General features: G+C 45.9%; 1 protein-coding gene across 1 annotated transcript in view; it reads right to left on the bottom strand.

The window, feature by feature from the left end:
* Positions 1-23,259, bottom strand: part of PDIA5 (protein disulfide isomerase family A member 5) — a 121,594-nt gene that overhangs the window by 83,644 nt on the left and 14,691 nt on the right. Inside the window, exons 2-3 of the mRNA XM_024205723.2 lie at positions 21,000-21,126; positions 16,162-16,249 (exon numbers count right to left, since the gene is read on the bottom strand). Coding sequence (XP_024061491.1) covers positions 16,162-16,249; positions 21,000-21,126 — 215 coding nt within the window. The remainder of the gene's footprint in view (positions 1-16,161; positions 16,250-20,999; positions 21,127-23,259) is intronic.

Raw genomic sequence — 23,259 nt, 5'->3', positions numbered from 1 at the left:
GCAATGCTATTCTTTGCATAGACAAAGAGCGACATTAAAAGGCTTTGAAACCTGTTCCGCAGCAGTCGGCAGCTGGTACTTTTTGCACTGATAAATCAATTTAGAAAATGAAAACGCTGAGCGCCCATCAATGTTGCTGAAAGTTACACTAATTAGAGCCACTTATGAAAGCCTAGACACATTGGGTATGTCTATACTGCAATAAAACACCCGCTGCTAGCCCATGTCAGCTGACTCGGGCTCACGGGGCTCCGGGGGCAGAGCTATAAAACCGCAGTGTAGCTGTCTGGGCTCGGACTGAAGCTCAGGCTCTGGGACCCTGCAAGTGGGAGGGTCCCAGAGCCTGGGCTCGGGCTCATCTCTGCTGCAAATTTATAGCCCTGCAGCCCAAGTCCTGCAAGCCCAAGTCAGCTGACAAGGGCCAGGTGTGGGTGTTTTGTTCCAGTGTGTACACACACACACAATGGCTGCCGGAGCCTCAATAAACGCAGTGCTACTGCTGGTGTTTGTGACTGAGACTGTCAGAAGAACTGTCTGTCTCTTTGCAAACGTGAGAAATGAACAATAAATTAACACTGTGTTGCAGATAAGAGCAAACCCTGTGTGCAGAGGTTTTCTGAACACACTTTACAGATGGCATTACGTTAAAGAAAATAGTACTGACACCTACAAAAACTAGACTGTTATTCTGTGAATCCAAATTAGCATTCTGAGGAAATAGCAATGCCTGTGACTATTCCCTCAATTTCTCAGTATCAAAATAGCTTGCAGTCTTGGGGGCTTTCTAAACTCACATCTGTTCCTGGAGCCACAGATCATGGCCAGTAATAGATTTCCTTATTCTTCACCTTCAGATACCAAGAGACCGCATGCTTGCTTCTCCAATACAGATCTCACTATGGTCAGCAACATCTCTGTTACCTCCAGGCTGGACTACTGAGATTCATTCTCCATAGCACTGCAATGGGACAGGACTCTAAGGCTGCAACCAGGAACAAACAGGGCTGCCCATCTCATGAGCAGGGTGAACTAGTGACAGCATGGGACATCTGTGCTCCACTCTCTGCACATCAACTGAATGAAATTCAACGTATTGTTTACCATCCACAAGGCTTTAAATGGCCATAAGCCAAGCTACCAGAGAGGACCTCACCCTCTCTGGCCTATCACGCCACCTCCACGCATCCAAGATGCTTCAGTGAACTGCTCCATGGGCCAGGCTCAGGGGAGCTAATGACAGTGAATTCTCAGAGCCCTAGCATCCAAAACTCACTCTCGCCAGGACACTGTAGCCGAGACATAGAGGGTCCATCTGGAGTAGAACTTGTGCTGCTGTTGTAACTGGAGTAACTGGTTGCCAATTAACACGAGCTAGCTAACGCCTTTGTAAATGCTACTCTCGGCACCCCGCAAACGTTAGTTCTAGGACACATACAACTGTGGTTTACCCTACATCTCAGCTTCATCTTAGAACAAATTTTGTGGAGTGTCTAGTTTAGCGTGTACAAAGGTGCTGGCAACTCTATATAGCAAGTTACAGTAGGGCCACAAGCTCTAGTCTAGACAGACCTTTGGATCTGCAGATAGTGTTGCTGTATATTTGCTTTCTGTTGCTGGGAATGTTTATCTTGAACAGGACACTGGAATGGGAGTCAAGAGACGGAGTCCATTCCCACCTCTGCCACTGATTCACTGTGGGGAAGTCACTTAGCTCCCAAAGCCTCATTCTTCCTATTTGTAAAATAGGGATAGTGAGACTTACCTTTGAAAAGTTCTTTAGATTTACAGAGAAGTGCTACACAGTATTGTTCTCCGATGGAAGGGATGGCTAGGTATTAAAATGGATGCCCTATGAATACTTGTAATGAACATAACCGAATGCAATTCCTACTAACTCCCCACTAAATTGGGCATCTATTAAACAATGGGAATACAAACAACAGGTGGAACCGGGTCAAAAACCAGCCTCTAAAGCATTGCTTACACTGGGGATTTGCCCCAATTGCAGCCACCTGTATAGATGCACAGGTGCAAACCCACTACTATAGACAAGGAAAGCTATGATTTGCACTGGTGCAGCTTACCCTGGTTTCCAGCACAGGTACACCAGGCCATGAAAGTTTCATCTATCTACACTAGGGTTTGCATTGAACAAGCTACACCCATGGCTCGGTCACAGCAAACCCCCAGCACAGATGAGGCTTAGATCTCCATCAGTAATTTTTTCATGCATCACTGCAGATGTCATAGCTTCACTGGTTCCAAGGCCAAGATTTCAGCATGTCAAATGCACCATGCAGAGGCTTCATAATGTTTCTTTGGAAGGGGCAAAAAAAAAAAACCAAGTAACTGAGAAGGGAATGCTGAATCTAGTTATTTTTATCTTTGCTCCTTCTGCTTATCTCCACGCAAGCCAAAAAATAAAATAACCCGCAAGGTGTCTGTTGATAGCAACCTTCTCCGATACGTTTGGTAACTGCCATTATTCTTAATAGTAAATACCAACAGAGCTTCAGCCTCTGCTCTGAGGAGATTTACCTCCTTTGGATTTCAGCCAACAGCCTTTCTCTAATGACAAGCGCTTCACCTCTCATATGGGAAAGGATAATTAGGTCTCCAGCTCTTGCGATTTAATTATACTGTTTGAAGAGGAAAGGAAGTTCGTTACAGGGCATGTTAAAAAAAAAAAAAAAATCTCACACACACAACTCCCAAACTGACTGTCGAACTTATAAGACATTAGAGATAAGGATCCAGGCTCAGGAGAAGTGGTTACTGGAGGCACCTCAGAAATGCTAGCTTAAGTAATGAGGTCAGGAACTCTGCCCACATTAATACTGCTCTAGGTCGTCATGCCACCCACTTCTGCATGAATGTTAACCCCAACAGCTCAGTGCCACACCACCACTGACAAGGAAGAGGCCACAGCTTTATTTACAAATGATCCAGCTTTATCCCCTGCGGTTAGCCCAAACCAGAGGCCAGAATATCCCCCTCACAAAGGAGTGGGCACACCAGGAAACTTGCTGAAAATATCAATAGAGAAAGGGAAGCTGAACCAAAGTGGTCCCATCTCACCACCTCCCACCAATCTGGCTCTACAGAAGCCATTAAGTGATCTATAGTTTGCGGGAGGGACTGGGCTCATGGAAAGCCACCTTGGGAATATCCACTGAGTTTCCTGGCATCCAACAATGCTGCCCCTGCCAACCTTAGCTTGCATGGAAACCTGCTTTGTATTGTCCACCCCCCCCCCCCCAAGGTGATGGAGTTGGCCCAGGAGCAGATGAGGAATCAGTGGAAACCCCTGAGGGAGATGTGCTGCTGGGGCTCTAGGGGCAGCATGGGGGCATTTTGCCTGGGTGAGGCTGTGTGAAGATCCGTGGGCGAGGTTTAGGAAAGGGATAGGTTTTCAACTCAACTTTCAGAGGGATGGCAAGTCAATGAGGTGGAGAAATACAGAAGGGTGTTCCCAATGCCAGGAACTGCAAGGAAAAGGCTCTTGCACCAACTGCGGGCAGGCTGCATGGAGGGAGAGAGGAAAGGCCACTGCTAGATAATGGGGAGCAGAGAGACAAGGTCCAGGAGTTTGGCTGCAGCGAGCCCATGCAGGGTTTTTAGGAAATCAAGGCGAAATTGGATACTGACTTGAATATAGTGCCTGGTGGTGGCACTATTGACCACCATCCCATCAGGTGCAAGTCAAAGATCCCCCTGGCAACTTCTGAAATCAGCAGGACAAGACTCGGTGTACTGGCCAATGTCCTCAATTCAGGGACAGTAACTTCCAGAATCCTCTAGAGATTTCCCTCCTCAGACAATGCTGACCCTTGGCTTCTCACCAAGGAAGTCAAAGGAGCCCTATGCCTGCATCAGCTTCTGGCCAGAAAGTGACACTTTCTGGCTAGCAAGGGTCTGGGAAGTTTTTCAAGCCCTCTTCTAGAATATGACAAAACTCTATGTGAAAAACAAGTTCATTTCTATAGCCCAGCATAAAACAATGCTACTGTGTGGCCAGGCTGAGCCATATCATCTTCACATAGCACCAGCGCCTGGCTGCAGCTTGCTGTCTTGACCACAGAAGCCCTGTGTCAACACAAGGCTTCTGTGGTCAAGACAAGTCTGTAGCTGCACATGATGTGGTCCCAGGCATAAGAGAAGTGGCTAACAAAGACACCTGGGAAGCACTGTTTTAAATAATGAGGTCAATAACTCTGCCTATATTAACATTGGCTCACTCCCGGATATGCAGATCCACGTATGCCCAGCTGAACCATGCAGCCATATCTCACATTCCGAAACCAGGCTCAGTGACTCCTGCCTGTTACATTTTGTTTCCCAGTTCTGGTTATTTATATGATAGCAGCACCTAGGGGCCCCAGCCAAGACTGGGACCCCAGTGTGCTAGGCCCTGTACGTACGTACGTACACACAGTCATCGACAGCCCCGCCCCTGAAGAGCTTACAGTCTCAACAGACAAGACAGAGACTGGGTGGCAGGGAGAATCAGAGACACACAGTGGTGGAGTGATTTGTCCAAGCTCACACAGCAGGTCAATGCCAGAGCTGGACACAGAACCAGTGTCTCTAACACCCCAGTCCAGCATCTGATTCACTGGATCACAATGCCTCTCAGATACACTTCAGCTGCTGAAAGAAAATCATCATTCGGGACTGTCCTTCTGCCATCAGTGTTCCTGATCACTTTTTGCCTCTGCTCTTTAAGTGCTTCTACTTCCCCACAATGTGCCAGGAAAAACATGCACACTACAGACCCAGTTGTAACTCCAGGTTAACTGGAGTTTTGGAACATCCCTTGGATTTGTTCTGCCCAATAGCTTCGCTGGCAGCCAGCATTCTCTGAGGCTGGGGAGCCCAAGCTCTGGCTAATCTCCCAAAGCCCGCTGGTGTCGCTTCTCTGGGTTCCCAACCCCAGTGCACAGCCTTCGCAAAGCCCTCTGGTGGGCTTCCAGAGATACATGCTCTGTCCTGCTTTTCTTCTTCTATGGCAACAAGCCAATGCACATCCAGAGATGCATGGAGTTCAGACCTTGCTAGCGCCTCCAGCCAGACATCCACTCGCACTTGTGACCCAATAAAGCAGCAATCGAAAAGGTTACACAGATGCCAGAAACATTCACAATCCATTTCAACAAAAACGTACAGACTTGCAATAGCAATTCTTAGATGCATCCTCTGAAATGAAAAGCCGTTGCCAGTCAGCGTCTTATTTGTGATTATGACGTTTAGGAACTTTAAATGCAACTGATTAGCAATGTGTTTTAGGCAGCATGTGATTTCTGACTATATGCCTTACAATCACCTTCCCTACACTAGAGCAAGAACCACATGATGCATTTATAATACAGCAGCTTGAGTACCGTGCCAATCAAAGGAAAGACATACCAACCCTCTCCCTCCAATCTCACCCCAACTGTAGGGAGGTGTTTGTGTGTGTATCATTATTAATACTTCCTAGTCTGAGGTAGCAGCTGCCACGACTAGTGCTGCTTTCAGTATGTCACATTTATATGGATCCTCATATTCTGTAATGATCCCAGGCCCTTCTGTATCACTCTCCCGAGACAGATCTGAAATGGGGGGGGGGGGGGGGAAGAATCACTTCTCAGAAGCTGTCAACCTGGCTGCAAGAGCTCTTCTTCTCCAAACAGCTGTGCTAAGCAGCCACTGGATGATAATGACTTACATCCACTCAGACAGAAAGCACTTGCATCGCTCTCAACTCGGACAGGCACTCCGATACTGTGACAACGAGAGCCGTATAAGAACCTATGTCGAACAGAACAGGAAAAGACCCAGACAGCAGGACAGAGATAACATTTTAACCACGGGAAGCTTAAAATAAAGGACTCGTTCCTTTATTATAAAAAACATTTGCCATAGTGTGATGCTGCATTTCTCATGGAAACTAATTTACTAGAGAAGTGAGAACAACAGGTTTGCTTGTAACAGACAGAAATCAAGTAAGGGGCTGCACAATGGTTAAAGGGTTTGATTTGATTTGATTTTGGGGACAGGGAGGTTTGAACCAAAAAGGAAAAACTGCTTCATAGAAAGTAAATACGAAATGGGATTAGCAGATCAACAAGAATCCAGGGACTCATGTGGATTTTGGGGCTCGCCCAAAAGACAGCAAAACTCCTCCATCAGAGACCCACAATGCATCATAGTTCTCTATTCTGAACATTCCCCTGAAACGTGATGCGAATGGAAGAGGCAGCAGCAATTTATATGCTGTATAAAACCAGCACCACCTGTCTTCCAATAAAAATGATTCTGTCTACCCTCTAGTCAATTAGAAAGCCAAAGAACAAACAAAATGGGGGGGGGACATTTTCCAAAACTGAAGCTCGGGAGATTATATCACTAACAGCAAAAGTATCTTTAACCAAAAAAAAGCACCCCAAGATAAAGCTAATGCAGGTGTCTTCAGACACCAACAATCAAGAGCAGGAAAAGAACCATTATACACCATGATCCTCCAGCTCTGCAGAAAGCCACAATGTTATAATGAATGGTATTTTCCTTGGAGTTCCAAATTAATAGGGTGAGACAGCAACACACAAACCTGCATCAAAATAAAATAGAGAGATTTTAAAAAGCAACCAAAGGCTGGGCAGAAAGCAAGCGTCACTTTCTTCTAAAAAAAAAAAAAAGCCCCTCTCGTTGTAGATTCTACTAGACTCCACCTAAACTGTTGGATGTTGGCCTAGGAGATTCCAAATCATGGTAACAATGCTGTAATCAATAGAAGGCGATAAGTATATGTTTGAATTCACATTAGAATTAAATATATATGAAAATACTTCTAGGAAATATCATCCACATATATACAGAAGCTGTTATATAATGTATTATCCTTTGGTTGCGTCTTTGCATATGTATTCGATGAACTGGGAGAGTTACCTAGAGAATGGTTAAAGTGGATTATTAAGCACTAAATGCAAGAAAACGGAGGTAGCGTTAATTCAATCTTAGCTAATAACATTAATGTTAACATTCTGCAGTTAATCAACAATTCAGAAAATCAGAAAATAAACAGGAAGGTTGAATGCACGATCTGAACGCTACCTCTTATGCGCATGCATTCCGGTAGTCTTTAGTTAGAGGTGACCATAATTCTTCTGAACTAATATAATATACCAGGGCTTGAAGAGTTTTACATCTAGTAGCCCAAAGGCTAGGCCTACTCACCAGGCTGAAATCCACTGATGACAAGTCTGCTCCTTTCCCCAATCTAAACGAATAGTATAATTATAAAATTGCTTATATTCTTACAGTGGAGCTATTCCCCATGCGTGAGAAATGTTTACACTGGGTGCTGTAGGGAGCAGAGGCGATACAGGGTATGTCTACACTGTAAATAAAACCGGTGTTCTTAAATTGTGTTAGCTAACTCAGGTTAAAATATCGGGGAAGACAAGCCAACTTAGTTTTTAACTTGGTTAGCAGCACCCCTACATGCTTTAACCCAAGGAGGTGCCACTCTTCTCCCTGAGTCGCTGACCTAAAGCTGCAGCATGATTTAGGAGGCAGTGTGATGTCAGAGAGACCATCTCCCAGTCGGCATTTAAAACTGAAGCCCTGACTCCTTGGAGCTAGTAGAATCCTATGGCACTTACCACAATAGTCAGACATGTCTCACCCTGGCTAAATTCTAATGTGGTTGATTACATCACATCAGGCCAGGTCTACATCAGAAACATAGCTCTGCTGGTCAGTGGTGTGATGAGGTGAGCTCCCTGGATGACAGAACTATTCTGGCAAAACCCTCCAATGTACACACAATTATGCTGGCAAAACTGTGTGTTTTTTAGTGTAGACCTGCCCTAAATCCCCTCAAGAGCTTCAAACAGATATTTGTATTCTTCACTTCCTCTCCTACCTGTCCTGTAATGTTTACTTGCTATCTTCTACTGCACAGTTACTATCTTTCACCCCAGACATGGCTACACTTAAGCAGGCACTGTATAAATGCAACAGCACTGCATTCCTTTCTTTCCTCTTCTCTCTCTTCACCAGCTCTAGGAAAAAAGTTCTGAAATTCACAACTTCATCAAAGTTTCTCATCAAAATTTCAATCCCCACCCCCAAAATAAATAAATAAATGTGTGAAAAACAATTGCAATAAATAGATAAAATAAATTTGCATCCCATTTTTGACTAGCTCTTATTTCTACCTTCAGTCACAAAAATTGAGATGGATTTTAGACTCTTAAAAGTCCCTCTCCTCCATCCCAAGTAATTAAACCAATTAATTTACCACAGATCCTATAAAAACATTCTGTATTCAAAACATTAGGAAATGAGAAACTCAGAGAGAACTATTTCACCCAACAGCTAACACATACGATAAGATATCGGAAGAGAAGGAGAGCAATATCTTACAAAGGCATTCATCAGCCACCTACACCCATTTCTGGAGGAGGTAGACGGGACTGAGGTATATGACATGGAAGCAGGAAGGTGGGATTAAGACCAACCCAAGAGCAAGGCATTTTAGGCCAGATTGCATTTCCCTAACGAACAAACAGTCTGGATGTGCTAAATCTGAGCACATGCTCTGTGACAGCAGATGGGACCCACACAAACAGCTTTGTTTCTGTTTGGGACCTACGTTAAAAAGCACCGTGTGTGTTTGATGAAGGATTAATTACTCAAAGCCAAAGCAATATGCACTTGCTTTGGTTTGGTTTTTAAAACCAATTTCCATAATTGGGAAAATGATACTAAACCAAAAATGTTATCACAGAGCAGCAGATAAATTCCTGGGATTCCAGAAGAAGCTAGATCAGATGGGGATACCAAATTCAAATGCCCAGTTATACAAATAGGGCAGGAGAACCACACATCCAAAATACCCCAGTCTACTCGTAAATGTCCTTGAGAGTGTGTTCCGCAGAATGCCAGCATTTAGCCACTGTATTTGTGTACTAAAAGGTGACCTGCAAACATTCTGACACAATTCCCACTTCTATCTCTCCATTTATCTTAGAGTTTCGTACTGCCACCCAACATGGTAGCATCAGAGCACCTTTCATGTACAACAGGGATAGCAAAGTTCATGGTGGACTTTATGGAGTCCTTGGCACCTGTCCGTTTTCAAAGTCACAGCACTGGTTGGGGTAAGGAGCTTGGCTCTTTTTTGTTTTTCCTTTTTTAAAGATTTTATTCGTTTCCTCTTTTCTTGTGGGTAGGAATTTGGGGCAGAAAGAGGCATCAGTGTTGTGGATATCATTTTAGAGCGTAAAGGTTCTCTAGAGACCCTTTGCCATGTCCTCCTGACCGCATCTCCCAAATAACCTAGTTCCCATCCTTAATCCCCCCACTCAATTCCAACTGATGTTCTCAACCGCCCATCTGCCACATTCCACCCATCCCTTCCGCCTCCACTCAGATGCACTCTAGTTCTGCTCCATCCATTGCAAACTAATCTGAGAATGATTGGTAACCTTCAAACCCAGATCTCAGCGCTTTCCAAGCTGGGGTTAGGTTTTCCTTGTTTAGGCCAAAGCTACCTGAGTAATGAGTGACTGAACTTCAATCCAAGCAATATAACAACACTGGCATTCTACTACCACACCCCAACACAGAAATAAGTTTACATCATTTCACAGTTTATACTTGTCACTGCTAGACCATGCTAACATTTGCTACAAAGGGCCCAAAGAACTGTCCTATTACACTTGACACAGCTCTTTTGATTTACCCATTACTCATATCACCAATTCGTGGCCCCAATCCTGCATCTTCTCAGTACATGGAACTCCAGGGAGCCCAATGGGAGCTGTGCACATGGAAGATCTGCAGTGACACTAGGTAGAGTAAGCCAATCAGATGCACACGGTGGGGAGCCTCACGCTGCACCACACACAGCTCTTAAATAACCCTATTTTACCACATATCCTATTTTACGGTCACAATAAGGGTTGAAAATAATTCTCTCTTTTCAAACAAGTTAAGCTTTCTATTCCCCATTTCAGTTCCCCTGCAAACTTACAGCCAGATCCATGCCCGCACTTGTGAAAGCTGAACTAGACTCTTACCGAAATATCTAGTCTTTTTTGATGATATGTATGCCCACCACATTAGCATCTGGACGCACTAAATGTACAGTAAGAAGTAATACTTATTTTAACTTTGTACTTTTGTCATTCAAAAATCTCTAACACTTGATAAAAATTAACTATTTAAGCCTTACAACATCCATAGGAGATAGGTGTTAACCTATCCATTTGTCTGGTAAACCGAGGCACAGAGACTTAAGTTAATTGCCCAAAATTATAAACATAGTCAGTGGCAGAGCTGGGAATAGAACTCAGAAGTCCTGACTCCCAGTTCCTTGCTCTAGTTATTAGACTACACCACCTGAGCCTTAGGCCTGGTCTACACTGGGGGGGGAGAGATCGATCTAAGGGTACGTCTATACTTACCCGCTGGTTCGGCGGCAAGCAATCGATCTTCTGGGATCGATTTATCACGTCTTGTCTAGACGCGATAAATCGATCCCGGAAGTGCTCGCCGTCGACACCGGTAATCCTGCTCTGCGAGAGGAGTAGGCGGAGTCGACGGGGGAGCTTGCCTGCCGCGTGTGGACCCGCGGTAAGTACCTTTAAGTTCGAACTAAGATACTTCAACTTCAGCTACGTTATTCACGTAGCTGAAGTTGCGTATCTTAGTTCGAACTGGGGGCTTAGTGTGGACCAGCCCTAAGATACGCAACTTCAGCTATGAGAATAGTGTAGCTGAAGTCGACGTATCTTAGATCAACTTAGAATCACTTCGCGTCCTCGCGGCGCGGGATCAACGGCCGCCACTCCCCCGTCGACTCTGCTTCCGCCTCTCGCCGTGGTGGAGTTCCGGAGTGAACGGCAGAGCAATCGGGGATCGATTTATCGCGTCTACACTAGACGCGATAAATCGATTCCTGATAGATTCATCACTACCCGCCGATCCGGCAGGTAGTGTAGATGTACCCCTAGTTTGTATTTAGGGTGCCTCACTCTAAGCACTTATAGCCCAAACCGGAGCAGTTCATAAGAAACCTTATCTTGCCAACAGCTGTCCCCGTCCAGATACTATATGAAGGTTTACTGAACCCTCATATAGTCAGCTTTTAGTTTCTAGTCCAGAACTGATGCACTAGATCTTGAAATACATAACGGGAGCATTCTGTTTAAACAGGCAGCAGCAAAAAGTAGATGTCATGTGTAAGATTGCATCTCACCAGACATCATTAATTCAACATTCCGACATCTCACACGCTGCAATTCATTCAACATCAAACGCCTCAGTGAGGGCTTCCTAATTAAAACATGGAAAGGCTGAAATAAAATGTAAGTATTTTTGTCACATCATTTGCGGGTCTTTTATTCATAACTGAACTGCTTCGTGTTTCATTATGTACAGAGCCACCTACGGTACCTCAGATAGGAACCAAGAGTCCTCACTTTGATATTTTGATAAATTCCACCAGCACAAGCACCCCCTTAGTAGGGCTCAGCTCCTTTCTGCCAGGGCTTAAGCCAGTATGAATCGCTTCAAATCTAGCTGCTGAGTAAAGGCCTTATGCTGCAAAGTGCTAAGAGGCCCCCGAGCCTATATACAATAGGGCCTTGCTCTAGCAAGGGACTGATGCACATGAATAAATCCCAGAGGCCTGGGAGAGGAAGGCGCTCACAGAGAAGCCAGTCACATCTATTCTGGAGGAGCTCAGCTATCCTTGTAATAGCTGCTACCAACTAAGCAGCAGCTTTTCTCCATGCTAACTAGCTGCGCAAGCAACCAACTCTTCCGCCGGAGTCTTCTGGAAGGCCAGGAAGACTTGGTCTAGGCAAGGCCAAGTCTTCCTGGCCTTCCAGAGGCTGCTCTATTTCTGTCAGCACTGGACCGGAGAGCTCAAGCCTAACCTCTTGCTTGACCCATGGAAACCCATGAATGGGGAAGCTGGTTTTACACGTAAGTAGGCTATTTAGACAGAAAACTTCTGGTGGTAAGGCCTGCATCTTCCTCTGTATTTCACACAGCAGAGAGAGCTCAGCTAGTGCTCAACAACAGATTAAATAAATAAATATTAATGGAGATATCCTATCTCCTAGAACTGGAAGGGACCTTGAAAGGTCATTGAGTCCAGTCCCCTGCCTTCACTAGCAGGACCAAGTACTGAATTTGCCCCAGATCCCTAAGTGGCCCCTCAAGGATTGAACTCATAACCCTGGGTTTAGCACAGGCCAATGCTCAAACCACTGAGCTATCCCTCCCCCAGCTTTGTTGGGGGAGCAATATACTCTTGCTTTCTCCTGCAAAAAGGAGCAAAAACCACTGTGCCTTGAGAAAGCAGTGAACACGGCCAATAGAAGAGGTAGCGCTGTCGTCGCCACACGGGAGCCGAGCCGAAGGCAGCAACTACAACTCTGCATGAATGCCAGCCTTGCCAACGCACACATCTGAAAGCAAAGGGAGCTCGCTACAGCAGGGCATAGAGACTAAAGCCAAAATTCTCTGCTTAAGGGAGCGGAGAATACTGCTGCCAAACAAACCATTTCTCGTCAATATTTGTAAAACAAATTGAGCCTGCACTGTAAATATCCCGACATCTGTGCATTTGTTGTTTCAGTGCCGAGACCACAAATAAGCATCACAAAAAATTTGCAATGGGAGAGTATCTTGAGCAGCTCTGGTAGGGCTCAGTTGTTCAGCACTCCTGGAAACAGGCCTTTGTGGTCAGCAACAGAAGGCACTACAGACACCTTTCACACTTTCTGGCTGGAATGAAGGGAGTCAGCGGAAGTTTGCAGCCTCTTGCAGAAAGGAAGAGACAATGGGTTGGAAAATCTTTCGAGAGCAAAAAAATAATACCCCATCCTCTATGAATATATTGATTTCAGAAAGCTCTCCATGGCTTTAAAACAATCAACCACCAAGCAAAACTTGACTCAAAACCAAACCAATTTGGATCTGCAACAGAACTCCCTTGGCTACCATCAAGACTCCTGGCCTTCCCTCACTCGGTCTCCGGCACTCAGCTGGTTCATCTCTCTCTGTTAAGATATCTCATTGTGAATGAGGGGGCAGGGAAAGAGACCTCTGAACATTCTGATTATGTCTGGGAAAAGCATCCAAGTTTTTTAGGTCTCTTCCCAAATTGAACCCTCTGAACATGAATGTAGCTCGGCCCTCTAACGGATTACAACCAGCGCCATGTTTGCAACGTGGTCTCCACTGTTAGTGCACTCAATTACTGTTGTAACAGCATTATCTGGGGTTGAAAGGAGCAATCTTGAAGCCAGGATATCTATTTCCAGCTCTGCCAGTGATTTACGGTACAACTTTCAGCAAGTCATTTCACTTCTCTGAGGATAATACTTGTCCCCCTCATTTTGGTGATGTGGCTTAATTGATTATATTTGTACAGAACTCTGCTCTGACCAGATGAAAGGCACTGTAAGTACCACACATATTATAAAGTAAATTAAAGTATTAAAGTCTCCTCGAGTTAAAGTATATTCCTTGTGAGTAACTCATAAAGGAAGCTTGTTTTAAGTGACAGCCTTTTGGAAGGAAAGCAGAGGGAGGAAGATATTAGAATTAAAGTCAATAGAACCTGTTGTAATACAAAGATCAAAACGTTGAGTTTCCTCCCCCCATGCCAACATGGGGAAATTAAGGGCCAGATTCTGATCCCACTGAACTCAATATCAATACTCCTATTGACTTCAAATGGGACCAGGATTGGGCCCTAAATACTGAATATTTCTCCCTGATGTAATGCTAAAATTTACATAGAAGCTTATGATTATGTGCGTTACAGCAGCACCTAGAGATTCCAACCAAGATGGGAGCACACTATGCTAGGAGCTGTATCCACACACACAGTAAGCAACAGTTCCTGACCCATAGTGACAATCTAAATCAGGAAAGGAAGAGAAAGGGTGAGAGGGGAAACAAAGTCACAGAGAGGTGAAGAGACTTGCCCAATGTCTCACAGCAGGTCAGCAGCAAATCTGTGAAAAGAATCCAGGTCTCCTGACTTCTAGTCCAGTCTCCTATTTACTAGACCTCAGTGCCTGTCAAGTTTTAGTTGTCACTGACATTTTTTGGCAGGAGAGGGGACCTAAGAGATTTGCCACATTTCCCCACTACATTTTCTTCTTCACAATCCGTTTGCTGAGTTAGAGCCTCAGAGGTTGGAAACTGATACAGTTCCACTGATGTCAATGGAGCTACCCCAGTTTATGCCAGCTAACAATCTCAACCACTGTCGTCGTCTCCTGGAAGGAGGACATAACATTCATTTGGACTGGCCCAACAGAACAATAACGTAGAAAAGGGGTGGCCAACCTGTGGCTCCAGAGCCACATGCGGCTCTTCAGAAGTTAATATGCGACTCCTTGTAGAGGCACCGACTCTGGGGCTGGAGCTACAGGCGCCAACTTTCCAATGTGCAGGGGGTGCTTACTGCTCAACCCCTGGCTCTTCTACAGGCCCTGCTCCCACTCCAGCCCTTCCCACCCCCTCCCCTGAGCATGCTGTGCCCTCGCTCCTCCCCTCTCCCCCCCAGAGCCTCCTGCATGCCACAAAACAGCTGATCGGGAGGTGCGGGGATGGAGGGAGAGGCACTGACTGGCAGGGCTGCCGATGGGTGGGAGGTGCTGGGAGTGGGGTGGGGAGCTGATGGGGGGCTGCTGACATTTTACTGTGGCTCTTTGGTAATGTACATTGGTAAATTCTGGCTCCTTCTCAGGCTCAGGTTGGCCACCCCTGACGTAGAAGAAAGGCATAACGTGACCCTTGTTAGTTATGATTTGTTTAGAGGTGGCAGGGAGCAAAATAATGATGAATTAACTTTGGTTAACCAATAACTTTTATTGTGGGTCACTGTTTTCTAACAAAAGACGAAGGGCCCGGACTCGAAAATACAATTTTAGAAAAACCCCTTTGAGTTTATAGATGACCTAAATCTGACCATGGTGCATCTACTTGTACTATAGCATATCAGCCTCTAGAAAAGTAGCCAGCAATCTGTTCCCTTATAAGAATAGGAAGTGGACATTGTCAACAGCAGGCAGAAAAGCATAGCTTTCACGATGGAGAGACAGAGACACACACCAAGATATGAAAACTAAAACCACATGTACTGTGCTATTGTCAGCGTCATGAACAGAACCACAGCAGAGGCTTTCAGATCTTAAAACCAAACCGCACACCTGTTCCTTCCCCCTCAAATATACAAAAAAACAAAGTTTCCCCAATGTTGCATTGAGAACTGCCATGAAACTACAAGCGAGAGAGCAAGTTTCTAAAATACATCTTCTAGTGAAATGCTATAACTGCAGGTCCCTTCCAAACCAAACAGTTATACAAATCATGCAATGTTTGCATGTTCTACCACAACTATGTTACCCTCAATATACGATGTAAGTGTTGCATAGGTTTGAGGCTGTCCCTCTGCACAGGGGTGAGTTGCACCCACTGTCCCCCAGTTCACAGCTGCATATTTAACATCCCCTGAGCCTGCTGCTCTGCTCCAGCAGAGAACAGCCTAAGCTCTAGGTTCCCAGCCATGGAGCACAGAGGATGAGTATGCGCTGTCTGAGAGTACACTCAAATCTCTCTTCCAGCTCACAGAGTCTTCTGTGTTGCAATCTCTTCCGTGCGGAGCCAAGGAGTAGGGTGACCGGATGTCCTGATTTTATAGGGACAGTCCCGATATTTGGGCCTTTTCTTATATAGGCACCTATTACCCCCAACCCCAGTCCCAATTTTTCATATTTGCTATCTGGTCACCCTACCAAGGAGGGAGGAGAGGAGAGCTTTCATGCTGCATTCCCCTCTGAAGGGGGTGAGAGAGAGACAGCAAAAGAAAGACCATGCTCCAGGGTTCCCAGCTCATGACAAAAGAACATGCTGGTAGAGAGGAATTGACAAGAGCTGTGGGGTAGAGACTATCCCAAGGACATCCCAAAGGAAGACCAGAAAGGTGTGTAAAAAGTACACTCACTCCAATTACAGGGTTACCCTTCATGACAAAGTGCTTTCCATTATATGAGGTGATCGATTTACAGCCACTGAAGAGGTAAATTCGCAGTACCAAAATAAGACTGGAGAGGAAGGGGGAAAAGAAAACAGCGCATCACATACCCACAATCTATCCAGGCTATAGTACCTCGTCCTTTCACCGCTTGGGCCACATCGGACAGTAACCGGAGTGGAGTTTCAGCAGCGGCAGCTGAAAACAACAGTAATAACAGCGTTAATCCAATCAGCAGATACAGCAATTGCAATCTTTTGCTCAAAGCAGAGAGAGAACATTTTTCCTAGAGTGCCATTTGTAAGAGGAATCAGTAAAGCTTGTGTAATTTGAAAGGAACGCTGATACCTTGAACATTTATACCTACAGCATGCACCACTGCCTACATTTCTGGGGGTATGTCATGCATTCTACCACAGACTTCAGGATCTTGGCCTACTTTCTTTCTCCCACCTCCTTCTCCCTACAGCTGTGCACTCAGTGGTTTGCCTTGGAAAGATAGTCTAGTGGTTAGAGCGTTAGCGAAAACTCTGGGAGACAGAGATTTGATTCTTTGCTCCACCAGAGACTTCTTATGTGACCTTTGGCAAGTCACTTAGCCACTCTGTTCCCCATCCTAACCCTAATAGCACTTTGCTAACTCACAGGGATGTTGGGAGCATTAATACATTAAAGAGATGCTCAAATACTATGGTAACGGGGGCCTTATCATTTTAACCCTAGAGGTGGCTGCATTTGAAAGAAATCAGCTGCTCCACTGTAAAACATAATTTTAATGGAACCATCAAAACCACGAGAGCTCCCATTGCTGGCTCCTCAGCTAACAAAAAAACAACAACAAGCCTACCACATCCCACCAGTTTAGGCCCTGACCCCACAAGCTAATCCTCATGAACAGAACCAATCAACTAGCAAGACTGGAACCTTTGCCAATGGTAGGGTTCCACCTTTGACTCTTCACTAGGGCCATCTGTTACCAGCTACCTCAATTACTAAGGCCTTGAACTTTGCCTACACTAAGAGTTGAAGGTCATTTCAAAGGGGGTTCGCTAACTTGATCTATAAAAACAAGCCAACCTGTTTCCTAGACAAATCAAGGCCTGAGAGTTCCCAGAGGGTAGTTTTAAACAGCAGCACTTCTGCCCCAAGGGCTTTCATGAGAGGGTTCTTTCTCTCCTCTTCAGTGTACATATGGGGATGCTGGCTGGGTTAACAAAGAGGCATACGCTGCAAAGAACATTCCTTTTCTGCTTACCAGCTGAATTTTTAAAAAGCATTCTTGTTCTCTGTAGGACATTTACAAAGCACCTGTTATCTTGGAATCTAAGTAATGGGAACCACCTTCTCTGTATACCAGCTCCATAATCCCCAGCATTGCTCCATGTCTCTGCAGCATAGGCTCAATGAAGCTATGCTATCAGGGACTCCTCCCACTGGAATTAGTACTAAGGAAACTATCCTCGTCCCCAAACACTGACCCTATGCGACTGGCATTTGCTCCAAACAGTACAGAATGCAACAATATACCTAGGCTTGCCCAAATGAGTTTTTTTTTTTAAATATAATTTCAAGGGATAATATCAATGTTTATTTTAAAGCATTTTTTCAAATATTTATGGCTTTACATTTCACAGTTGCATGAAATTACGGGAGAGAGGTCAACATTACATGTCAAAATATACAAAGAAAATATCCTTTAATCAAATTCTAATAAGTTCTCAAGCAGTATTTTTCTTCCTCTGCCTACCTGTAAATTTAAATGAGTACTGATGGAAAAAATTTTTCATTTGTTTGTGTGTGTACGGTGAAATCAATCTTAACAAGACATTTACCGATAAAAACCTAATCCTTTCAAGCCTAAATATACCCAATCATCAAACCCAGTGCCAAGAAGGCATTTCAAACTGGGAAATACTGGATGAGAACATGGAGGGAGTTCCCTCCACGGAGAGCAACAATGGTTGTGGAAGTCATCTGTTAGCATGGAATAAGCACATACCTCAGGTGGGTGCATCCCTCATGATCAATGAATTTTCTGCACGTACCAGGAATATTAGGTAGCACTTGCTTGAGCCCCACATGATATTTTAACCCTTCTCACCAGCAATGTGTCTGTAAGTTGGCCAGAATCTCAACACAGATGCATGGTGCATATCTGGGATTAGAATCGTGCCCGATGACTTTTTACAGGACAGCAGCTAAGCGAGAGATTTTTTAATTGTGTATAAGGATCACCACTCTAGGAAATGTTAATCCCCCAGACAGCTCTCAGTGCAATGCTTTACATTGTTAAATCCAACCAATTAAATTAAAAAAGAGAGAGCGAGAACATGACTTTTGAAGGATGCCCATAGGGCGACATTTATTTGACAAGCGTCTGTGCTGAAGTGCTGCGGTTGTACTACTAAAAATGAAAGCTACCACCACTAACAATGTTAAGCCTGGAAAAAAAAAAAAAAAAAAAACCTTTTAAAAAGCTTAACAATACAGTTGCCTTACTTTTTAACAAATGTTCTTTTCAAATGGAAAAATGTTAGAAACCCGATTTATGATTTTCACGTTGAGTCTGTTCCACAGACATTCTTGGCCAAGTTTGAGCACTTTCCCATTATACCAAAACATATAAATATTTTAACAGTATTTAAGTCACATGTTGCATACGTGCCCGTTTAACCATTTCAGCATAACCCTCCACCCTACCACACCTCGGAAACAAAAGTTAATTCCCCCAAGCATCTGCACTTTAGAAAACAGGAGAATTCTATCAACAATAGTTATTTTGGGGAAAGAACATTGGACCACCACATTAAGGGTCCAAATTCTGCTTTCAGTTGCAGTAGTGTAAAATTGGAGTAACTCCACTGAAGTCAATGGGGTTACTCGATTTACACCAGTGTAACAGAGAACAGAATTTGGGTCCATCTCACTAAGCACAGTTCAAAAGAGATTAATATTAAAAAACAACATTTCCTGGCCGCTTCCTTTTCCGTACTGTACTTGCAGGGGCTGGAGGGCGAGAAGCAGCAGCATTAAAGAGACTTGTTTTGATCTCACTTCACAGTTAATCAGCAGTTCTCATGTGTGCTGGCCAAATGAATATCAAATCCACGACAATAATAGCATTTTGCATTTCCCTAAGGATCTCAAAGCACTGTTTCTTTTACCTGGCACCATAAATATACCCAGTACTTTATGACACACAGAGCCAGGCAGTACCGCTGTCCAAAAGAACTTGCAATCAATGTCTGATGACACAAACACACAGAGCAAGATTTCAGTTATGGATTGTGAGGGGACATCTCTGGTGAGAATATCAGCAGGGGAGACTTCACGGAAGACACTGGTTTTAACTAAGAGGCATGGGAGAGACAGAGCAGGTACATACCAAGAAGTGGAAGACTGTTCCAAGGTTGGGGAGCAGCACAAAGGAAAATACAAAGGCACAAACAGGAAAAGGAAGTAAAGCAGAAGGGTAAGGAGCTAGAGGAAATAGGATTAAAGAGGTACATGAGAGCAAGATTGAAGAGCTTTAAAGGGGAGGATGGAGAGTTTGAATAAGATTGGTAGACGATAGTGAAAAGATCTTAGAGGGACAAGTGACATGGTATGAGATGAGGGAGACGGGGGAGCAACACAAGAGGCCCACTATTATGGTAATTAAGACAAGAGGCAACCATAGAAAATCCAATGGCGTTAGCAATACAAATGGCTGGATTTAGGTATTCTAAACGTTCATTCATTCTGCCTTACAATGCACCACCCTGAGGTTGGTACTGACATATTATGGCGACAGGCACATTAAAAATACCTGTGTCTGATAGATAGGCTGTGACTCTGTCACAGAAGTCACGGATTCCGTGACTTTCCAGGACCTCTGCGACCTCTGCAGTGGCCAAATGCGGCTGGCCCGAGGGCCGCTGCCCCTGGGCCAGCCGCACAGACCGCTGCTGGGCCGGTCTCGGGCCACAGCACCCTTCCCCCACCAACAGGAGTTTGGGTGCGGGAGGGGGCTCAGGGCTGAGGCAGGGTGTTGGGCTTGGGGTGTAGGAGGGGGTGAGGGCTCTGGGTGGTGCTTACCTCGGGGGGGCTCCCCAGAAGTGGCAACATGTCCCTCCCTCGGCTCCTAGACGGAGGCATGGCCAGGCAGCTCTCTGTGCTGCCTCCATCTGCAGGCACTGCCCCACAGCTCCTATTGGCCACAGTTCCCAGCCAATGGGAGCTGTGAAGCAGACGCTCGGTGCAGGGACAGCATGCGGAGCCCACCTGGTCGCGCCTCTGAGTCCGCCTATGTAGGGGCCGCAGGGACATGCTGGCTGCTTCCGGGAGCCGTGCGGAGCCTGCCAGCCCCGTCAGCCCCTCCGCTCCTTCCCCCAGCAGCAGCGGGGGTCTCAGACCATGCGCTGCTCCCCACCACCCCCAGAGCACCCGCACCACCTCTGGGCTGCCCCCTACCCCAGAGCACCCAAGTTTCAATCAGGTGTATAGTACAAGTCATGGACAGGTAATGGGCCATGAATTTTTGTTTACTGCCCGTGACCTGTCCATGACTTTTACTAAAAATACCCGTGACTAAAACATAGCCTTACTGATAGATATTATAGTGACCATTTTTGCCAACTGGTAAACAAAGCCATAGAGGAATGAAGTGTCCTATCCAAGGTCACAGAGGGAGTAAGCAACAGAGCTGGAAACAGAACCCAGGAGTCCTGATTCCCAGGCCTTTGCTCTAACCACTAAACTACAACTGTGCATTACTGTTAGTAAATATTGAGCACCAAGAGCTTGCTCGTCACTGTACAGGAAAAGACGATGACACTGGCCAACATTTTAAAAAATGAGGGCTAAACATGGGGAGTCTGTATTTAGGCACCTAAATAAGAACCCAGGGGCTCACAATCTAGTTAATCAGGTACAAAGAACAACAGTCAAAAGCAAAAGGAGAACTCACCAGATTTGGAATAGAGCACTAATACGTTATTCCGTGTCCTGAGGAGCTTCTTGAAATCCTTGTGGTCACTAATTTTTTCTATGAGTGGAGACACCTTCACCGAAAACAGACATGCTGGCAGGACTGCCTAAGGATGCAGGAAGTTAGAAATGTAAGTGACAACTTCCCTGCTTGCATGAAAAACAAATGCAGAAAGGCACTTCCAAAACCAACCACTTTTCTGGCATTTCAAACTGTTCCGACCTCAGATAACTTAGTGCTTTAAGCAAAGTTTCATAACAATTTGATGAACAAAAACCCCATTCAATCAAAACTGGAACTATGCAATGTTAAGCATTTCCACAAAGAAATTCCTAACTGGCAAGTATTGGATAAATATTTCCCAACACCACCAAGACAGTTATTTAAGAGGTGTGCAAGCATACCCATTAAAATTTGCTCCTCAAGTAACCTAATTCTTATTTTATTTATCCACTGTAATAAATAATAATATAGCACTTATAAAGCATTCTTGCCCGTAGATCCCAAAATGCTTTTCAAAGGGGTCAAATATGGTCTCTCTTTTTTTACAAGTAGGCAAAGTGAGGTTAAGGGACTTGCCCAAGGTGAGAGAGTCAGTGATAGAGCCAAGAGTAGAATCCAAGGGTGAAATCATGCCCCTACTGTAATCAATGGCAAAAGTCTCACTGACTTCATGGGGGACAAGATTTCACCCCACATCTCTCAACTCCCAGTCCCATATCTTAGACAGCCTCCTGAATGGAGACTCAGGAGATTTGCTCACACACATCCTCTGTGACCCTGGGCCAGCCACTTCATCTCGCTGCCTCTCCGGGTATGTCTACAGTGCAATTAAAAACCCAAGGCTGGCCCATGCCAGCTGACTCGGGCTCATGGGGCTTGGGCTAAGGGGCTGCTAAATAATGGCATAGACCAGGGATGGCCAACCTGTGGCTCTGGAGTAGGGTGACCAGATGTCCCGATTTTATAGGGACAGTCCCGATATTTGGGGCTTTGTCTTATATAGGCTCCTATTACCCCCCACTCCCTGTCCCGATTTTTCACACTTGCTGTCTGGTCACCCTACTCTGGAGCCACATGCGGCTCTTCAGAAGTTAATATGTGGCTCCTTGTAGAGGCACCAACTCCAGGGCTGGAGCCATAGGCGCCAACTTTCCCCGGCGCCGGTGGGGGCTTGTGCCCCCCACCTCAACTCCACCTTTTCCCCACCCTTGCCCCAACCCTTTCCCCAAAGTCCCCGCTCCAACTCCGCCCCCTCCCTGCCCCTATTGGACCCCTTCCCCAAATCCCCGCCCCGGCCCCACCTCTTCCCCAATCGCAGTGCGTTCCCCCTCCTCCCCCCTCCCTCCCAGCGCTTGCTGCGCGAATCAGCTGTTTCGCGGCGCAAGCGCTGGGAGCCAGGGAGAAAAAGCAGGCACGCGGTGAGCCATGGGGAGGAGGCGGAGGTGAACTGGGGTGGGGGTAGGGGGCGGGGAACTGCCGGTGGGTGCTAAGCACCCACCAATTTTCCCCCGTGAGTGCTCCAGCCCCGGAGCACCCCCGGAGTCGGAACTTATGGCTGGAGCTACAGGCGCCAACTTTCCAATGTGCCGGGGGGTGCTCAACCCCTGGCTCTGCCACAGACCCTGCCCCCACTACACCCCTTCCCGCCCCCTCCCCTGAGCCTGCAGTGCCCTCGCTTCTCCTCCTTTCCCACCAGAGCCTCCTGAACACCACGAAACAACTGATCAGGAGGTGTGGGGAGGGGAGGGAGGGAGGGGGAGGTGCTGATCGGCGGGGCTGCCGGTGGGTAGGAGGCGCTGGGAGCGGGGGGGGGGGGGGGGGGCTGCTGACGTGTTACTGTGGCTCTTTGGCAAAGTACATTGGTAAATTCTGGCTCCTTCTCAGGTTCAGGTTGGCCACCCCCGGCGTAGACTTTCAGGCTGAGGATGGAGCTGGGAGGGTCCCAGAGCTTGGGCTGCAGCCAGATTCTGAAAGTCTACACCGCAATTAAGCAGCCCCTTACCTCAAGCCCCTCGAGCCCGAGTCAGTTGGCATGGGCCAGCCGCAGGTTTTTAATGGCAGTGTAGCCGTACCTCCGTTCCCCCATCAATACAATGGGGATAATATTTTTGTCACACCTTTTGACTTATTAGCCTCTTAGCCTATGTATGCACAACAGGGCCATCGCCTCAGTTGGGGCCTCTACTACTCGTTTGCGTTACTGTAGCCTCCAGTAATAATCATCCTAACTACTGGA

Source organism: Terrapene carolina, unplaced genomic scaffold (assembly GCF_002925995.2).
Source record: "Terrapene carolina triunguis isolate 2854851 unplaced genomic scaffold, T_m_triunguis-2.0 Scaffold62, whole genome shotgun sequence".
Taxonomy (NCBI): Eukaryota; Metazoa; Chordata; order Testudines; family Emydidae; genus Terrapene; species Terrapene triunguis.
Note: the sequence above shows the minus strand (reverse complement) of the source record. Positions and strands in the feature narration are given on the sequence as shown.